The following is a 7,102-nucleotide window of genomic DNA, read 5'->3' as shown; positions in this document are numbered from 1 at the left end:
TAAAAAAACTTGGACCAGCAGTTGGCATAATGGCTATGTCACTGGACTCCCATGTAGTTGACTGCAGTTTGAGTCCTGGACCCGGTGACTTAAACTTATGCCAGGTACATATGCATTCATGCCCAAGATCTCAAGAGGAGAATGGAGGAGAAGGGATTGCGGCATGGGCATGCCCCCTGGGGGATGATTTCTCGCTTTCTGTCTCTCTCTGTCTTTCTGGCAAGTGCATGTGCCCTGTAGCAAAAACCTCTCGAAGAAAAAAAGCAAAGAAAAAAGACCAAAAAAAAAAAACACCTTTGGGGGCTGGCAGGTGGTATGGTGGTTGAGGCACTGAACTCCCACGTGCCTGATCATGGTTCAAGTCCCGAACCTGGCAGTTAGCTTTCTCACTCTTCCTCTCTCTCATCCTGTCTCTAGTCGAATTAAAAAATAAATAATAAGAACAAATAAAATTAAATAATTTTTTTTAAAGAAAGAGGCCCCACTTTTGCCAGAACTAACCCCCTCTCATGAGAGCTAGAACTCACTTTGTCACATGAGACACCATTGTTCCATCTATGAAGGAAATGCCTCCATGATCCAAACGCAGCCTGCTAGACCTCATCTCTTTTTTTTCTTCTTTTTTTTTTGAGAAGTTTTTGCTATAGGGCACGTGCGCTCACCAGACAGAGAGAGAGACAGAGAGATAGAAAGCGAGAAATCACCCCCCAGGGGGGATGGTCACGCCGCAATCCCTTCTCCTCCATTCTCCTCTCGGGATCTTGGGCATGCACGCACACGCGCCCGGCGTGAGTTTTAAGCCACCGGGTCCGGGACGCGAACTGCGGTCGACTGCGTGGGAGTCCAGCGACATAGCTATTACACTAACTGCTAGTCCCAAGACCTCATCTCTTAAAGCTCGTGCCACCTCCTAGTGCCATTACACTGGGAACCAAATTCCAAAACGTGAGTGCTTTAAGGACAAATTATTATCCAAACCATGGTATCTGGTTAGCTCCTATTTTTCTGCAGGTCTCAGCTTAGACATTTGGTACCCCTTCTCCTACCTCTCCAAGGCTATCCGTTTCCTTTCGTGTGACTCTCCCGTAGTACTCCCGCATTCATTTGCCATGTTGCATTTGTTGCTGTTTATTTATGTAATGGCTTATTTACTTGTTTCCTTTTCCCAGGAGACTCTAAGCTCCAAAAACACAGGGCTGTATCTTGTTTATCTTTAATTCCCTAATGACTGGCACATTGCCTCATACACAGTAGACACTCGTTAAACGAATGAATGAAAGAGGTAATGGTATGTGAGAGTGTTTTGAAAAAGTTAGGGGACCAGCAGATGGCATAATGGTTATGTCGCTGGACTCCCACGTAGTCAACTGTGGTTTGAGTCCCAGACCTGGTGACTTAAAACTCTCTCTGTCTTGTGTGCATGCATGCCCAAAATCCTGAGAGGAGAATGAAGGAGAAGGGATTATGGCATGACCATCCCCTCTGGGGGTGATTTCTCACTTTCTGTCTCTCTCTCTCTCTCTGGGGAGCACACTTACCCAATAGCAGAAATTTCTCTTAAAAAATAAAAAAAAGTTAAGCATGCTGTAAAACATTAGATTTGTATTTTGACCATGAGGAACAGGACATGGATAATTGAAAACCACAAATTCCTGGCAAGCGTGAAGCGGCTAAAGCGTGTGCTAGTGGGTCCTAGAACACACAGCTTATGGTTCCACTCCCAAGCTAAAATCTTGAAAACAAAGATATCCCTTGGGACCAGCAGGTGGTATGGTTGTTAAGGTGCTGGACTCCCTCATGTTCAATCATGGTTAGCGTTCTGGACCCAGCGGCTGGCTTGAAAAATCACACTGGGCACATGTGCTTGTATGCCCAAAAATCCCAAGGATTGCGGTGTGGCCATCCCCGTCAAGGGATGATTTTTCTCACTTTTTCTCTCTCCGATAAGCACAAGAGCCCTATGGGAAAAAAAAAAAAAGAAAAGAAAAAGAAAAAGAAAAGAAAACAAAGATCCCCCTGAAAGCTCATTTAAGTCAAAATAGATGATATTGGCACTCTGGGAAAGCTACTGTAAAGGCTAAAGTTGAGGGGGCCTGAAAATCTTAAGTAAGAAAGAACATGTTAACATAAATATTAACATATGTACCCAGGAGCAGATGCTTAGAACCAAGAAAGGGAAATTCAGAGATCCTGTCCCCTAGGGCTCTGGTGCATGCCTGGGCAGGGTACCCTGACCAGTGACACAGCAGCTTCAATGACAGGAGCCCTGTGAGGTCATCAGTAACTACCCTCATGCTATGCTTCTAAGCAAGGTTATGAGTACAATTTGCCAGGCTCTCTACATCTTTCTTTGAAAGAGAGAGCATTGGTCAACCAATACATTCTAGCCTGCTTGACAGTTATATTTATTATTGTTAGTTTACTAGACTCATGAGAACTTGGTTAGTGGGAATTAGTTCTCTAGCTTTTTACCATTGGACTGACTAAAAGATTTAAGGTTCCAGACCTGAGGCTCACTGGTTGAAGCCAGACAACCTTGCCAATACTTCTATCTTGTATATATATATTTTTTTTTTGAAGAGGTTTTTTGCTATAGGGCACGTGCACTTGCCAGACAGACAGAGAGAGACAGAGAGACAGAAAGCGAGAAATCACCCCCCGGGGGGATGGCCACGCAATCCCTTCTCCTCCATTCTCCTCTCAGGATCTTGGGCACGCACTCACATGCACCCGGCGTGAGTTTAAGCCACCGGGTCTGAGACTCGAACTGCAGTCGACTACGTGGGAGTCCAACAACATAGCCATTACACTAACTGCTGGTCCCCCTGGCTTGAGTTTCAAGCTGCCAGGTCTGGTACTGGAACCACATTGGCCATGTGAGTCCAGTGCCTTCACTACACCACCTGTTGACTCCAATAAATAATTCTCTTTTTTTCTTTAAAAAAAAAAAGAAGTCACTCCAGTAGAAAAACACATTATTAGATTCAACATTTATACATAATTTTTGAAATTTTGTCTAAAACATAGGGTTTCAAAAATTGATGTGTTGTTTTTATGTTTCTATCCTTATAATATTGAGCTTAGATAAATGATGCAAATCAGCTCTGACCTGAGAAAGCATTTAACTTATTACACACATACAATTTCTGTTTCACTTGAGGTTTACATTTTTCCATGTTGTTCCCTTGACAGAAAAAGCAGACAATTCTGAAAAAGAGGCGCTCATGTCAGAACTCAAAATGATGACGCACCTGGGAAACCACGAGAATATTGTGAATCTGCTGGGGGCTTGCACACTGTCAGGTAATCCATTTCCACTAAAACACCTCATCAAATGTATTTTAGGCTCAGCCTTGGTGGTGCACGTGATAGTGAATGAAACTGGAAACTGGAAACCACAGGACTGACTGCAGGTTCAGGTAGTCCTGAAACACACCAGCCATATTTGTCCAAGACCCTGACTAGCTGAGGGCTAGGAGAAGGGGATTGTGGCCTGATGGGACCTGGCTGAAGATGTTTCTGTCTGTCCTCCTCTTTCCTGTCTCTTTCTAGAGAGCACATGCATGTGCACACGAAAGAAAGGTGGAGAGAGGGATGTTTATTTTTCTTTTTTTTTTCTTTATAACTCCTTTCTCAGTCACAATGTGGGTTCTCAAGCTCAAATGGAATTACACTGAGCACTCTTTAAACAGATGTGCCGATATTTATAAACAATGCCTCTCTTTCCTCTGCTTCTTGGGATACATCGTATAACTTGAACTTGTTTAAAAACAACAGCTACACTGCAAGTATGTTTTGTGCTATCCATGCTCCTCCCTCAGTTAGGAAGTTGGCACAAAAGCATAGTGAGAACAGTTACAGAGCCTGGCCACCATTCAACCAGGTTGCCTTCAAATAAGGCCCAGCCAAAGTGGCATTTCTAACTTTCTTTTCCCAGAATTCTTGAGGTATGCTCTCTGATTCTCTCACTGCTGCTAAGAAATACCCAAATATGGGACCAGCAGGTAGCATGATGGTTAAAGTGCTGGACTTCTACATGGCTGACTGCAGTTCAAGTCCAGGACCTGGCAGCTTGCTTTCTCTCCTTCCTTCTTTCTCTGTCTCTCTCTGGTCAACTTAAAAAAAAAAAAAAAAAAAAAAGTACTAAATTAAATAATTCTTTTAAAAATAATAGTAATAAAATTTTAAAATAAAAAAAAAGAAAATACCCAAATGATGTGCCCAAGAGTCGCTCTTTCTGGGATAGCAAAACTGGGGCTGAAACTAAAAGAAGAGAAAAAGAGAAGACTGGATCTAAGAATGTGGGGAATATATTTTTCCCTCCTCAGGCAGATAATAAATCAGCATGTATTTGCCACATGTTTGCAAAGTGACTAGCTTGTTATTCCCAGTTGCAAAGTGGAGATTCCAGGTAGCCAGTGACATTGATGAGGTCACATGTACAAAGGCCAAAGAGAAAGGCAAAGGAATGGAAGCAAAAAGCCAAAACTGAATTTAAAGTATAGCAAAAGGACTCCTCAGAAAAAGTGATTCATGTGTGCCAGTAGGTGACATGATGGTTAAGGCACTGGATTCCCACATGGCCAACCACAGTTCAAGTCCTGTATCCATTGGCTTGAAAATCATGCCAGATGGGTGTGTGTCTGAACCCAAAATCTCAAGAGGATATTGGAAGATTGTGGCATGGCTGTCTCCTCTGGTGGGAGGTGGGTGATTTTTCACTTTCCCTCTCTGCCTCTCTTTGGTGAGTGCAAACACTCTATGGCAAAAACTTACAAAAGAAAAAGAATAGGGACTGGCAGATGGTGTAATGGTTGCATCACTGGACTCCCACATAACTCCCACATAGTTGACCGTGGTTCGAATCCCTGACCCAGTGGCTTAATACTCACGCTGGGTGCATGTATGTGCGTGCCCAAAATCCCGAGAGGAGAATGGAGAAGAAGGGATTGCAGCGTGGCTGTCCTCCCTGGGGGGTGATTTCTCTATGTCTATCTCTCTGTCTCTGTCTCTCTGGTGAACGTACATGCCCTTTAGCAAAAATCCCTCAAGAAAAAAAAAAAAAAGGATACTATGCCCATTGTAGGGGAGAACTGCTTTTCATAGAGCACGCTGTCTACTATACAGGCTTCTGAAAAATGATTTGATGTTTGTATACCTATCATTGAAACTGTAATTATTTCAGGACCAATTTACTTGATTTTCGAATATTGTTGCTATGGTGATCTTCTCAACTATCTAAGAAGTAAAAGAGAAAAATTTCACAGGACATGGACGGAGATTTTCAAGGAACACAATTTCAGTTTTTACCCTACTTTCCAATCGCATTCGAACTCCAGGTAAGAGGCTGGGTCGAGGTTTCACAATTCTGTGTCATCGGACATAGACCGTGTGGTTAAACACCCCTCACTGACCGGTTTCCAAAGGCATGGCAAAGTCCATGGATCCTGAGACCGTGTCTTTGCTATGGCTTCCCTATTGAGAGCTGAGTCGGTCTTCTCTACATGTGCCGAAATCACACCAAATACACACTTGGTTTTGGGAAAAGTGCATTATTCAATCTTTCAGGACTCCTGCTTGCCACACAGGTTTTGGTAGAAAGGATAAAGACTTTTCCCAAAGTCTTTTAACTGTTTATAGAGAATAGCTCAGGTCCTGAAACTATTGTATAAAAGAGCTTGAAACTCATACCTTGGATTTAAAAACATTAAGATAGATCGATTGACATGTGAGGGGATAAAATAAAGTAGTGATTACTTTGTTTCTGTGCAAAGTATACTCTGCCATCCGTGGAGATGCTGATGGCGAGCAAACCTGACAGAATTTATTGTTCTAGCATGCATAAGCGTCGGAGACTTTGGCGGGTGCTTTTTATAACCTTTGAAATGTCTTGCTAATTACTTGAGTGTTGTAGCTTTATAGCCTCTTTCTCTGGGCAGGTTCACAGGCATTCCAACAGAAGGATGCCTCGACCTACTGCGCATTCTTATTTCCCTGGGAGATGACAGCGCTCCCTTATCTGATGGCATAGTTATTTCTCAGAGACTTTTTGTCTTTACTGGGGCCTTTAGGGGATGAGTTTGAGATTCTCACTTTAGTTTACTTAGAAAGTAAGTTTGAGTGCCAACCTTCAGCCTTCAAGGTCTGAGACAGAAACCCAACATCTTACCACCACAAGGCCTCCCGGAGGTCCCCATGCACATCTTGATGACCTTGCCCTTAACGGGTGTCACGCCAACCCTCCCCCTTATGCTCACTTCTCAGTGCATCTTTTACCGTGGGGAAAGTCCCATGATGTCATCCAGATCTTAGCAGAGGGTGTGAACCAGTGAGTCAGATGTGTGGTAGCAGCACTGCACGGTCAGTAATTAGCTCCTTGGATTCATTCTGCTCATTAGGGTATTAAATGCCATGAAGCAATTAATTTGGGAATACCCACAGTCTGAAAGCATTAAGCCATTTCCCAAAGATACGGAAATTGTAAACTGGGATAATCTCCTGTGTTAGAATAAATTCAATCGTGATCTACTTACAATCGGAACAGACCTCCTCAGTGAAGAATTCTACATGATAGACCTCAAAAGAGATTTTCATTATACTGGTTATTAATTTCACAGGAAAAGGACATTACCTTTACAAAGGCAAACTTGAAAAAAAGGATGTTGGGACCAGCAGTTGGCGTAATGGCTATGTCACTGGACTCCCATATAGTCAACTGCGGTTCGAGTCCCGGACCTGGTGGCTTAAACTCACACCGGGCGCGTATGCGTGTGTGCCCAAGATCCCAAGAGGAGAATGGAGGAGAAGTGATTGTGGCGTGGCCATCCCTTCTGGGGGGTGATTTCTCGCTTTTTGTCTCTCTGTCTCTCTCTGTCTTTCTGGCGAGTACACATACCCTACAGCAAAATCTTCTCTGAAAAAAAAAGAAAGAAGAAGGATGTTAAAACACTGCTAGGTTGCTATGGAAGACCTATGTTCCTGAGATTTTGCAGGGAGAGGGGGCCGAATTTAGAAACTGAAGAATGAGGTGTGAGTCCTAGTTCTACTCTTTATTAGCTTCACGCTACTGTGTTTCTCTCACCAACACAGATTTCTCTTTCCC

The 7,102-nt window shown here is 43.3% G+C and overlaps 1 protein-coding gene across 1 annotated transcript in view; it reads left to right on the top strand.

Moving 5' to 3' along the window:
• The window catches only part of FLT3 (fms related receptor tyrosine kinase 3), a 106,220-nt gene that overhangs the window by 74,680 nt on the left and 24,438 nt on the right, over positions 1-7,102 (top strand). Inside the window, exons 16-17 of the mRNA XM_027767222.1 lie at positions 3,193-3,303; positions 5,186-5,339. Of these exons, the coding sequence (XP_027623023.1) occupies positions 3,193-3,303; positions 5,186-5,339 (265 nt within the window). The remainder of the gene's footprint in view (positions 1-3,192; positions 3,304-5,185; positions 5,340-7,102) is intronic.

Source organism: Tupaia chinensis, unplaced genomic scaffold (genome assembly GCF_000334495.1).
Source record: "Tupaia chinensis unplaced genomic scaffold, TupChi_1.0 Scaffold144045_1, whole genome shotgun sequence".
Classification (NCBI taxonomy): Eukaryota; Metazoa; Chordata; class Mammalia; order Scandentia; family Tupaiidae; genus Tupaia; species Tupaia belangeri.
The sequence above is the reverse complement of the archived record's forward strand: the minus strand, read 5'-3'. Positions and strand labels throughout refer to the sequence as shown.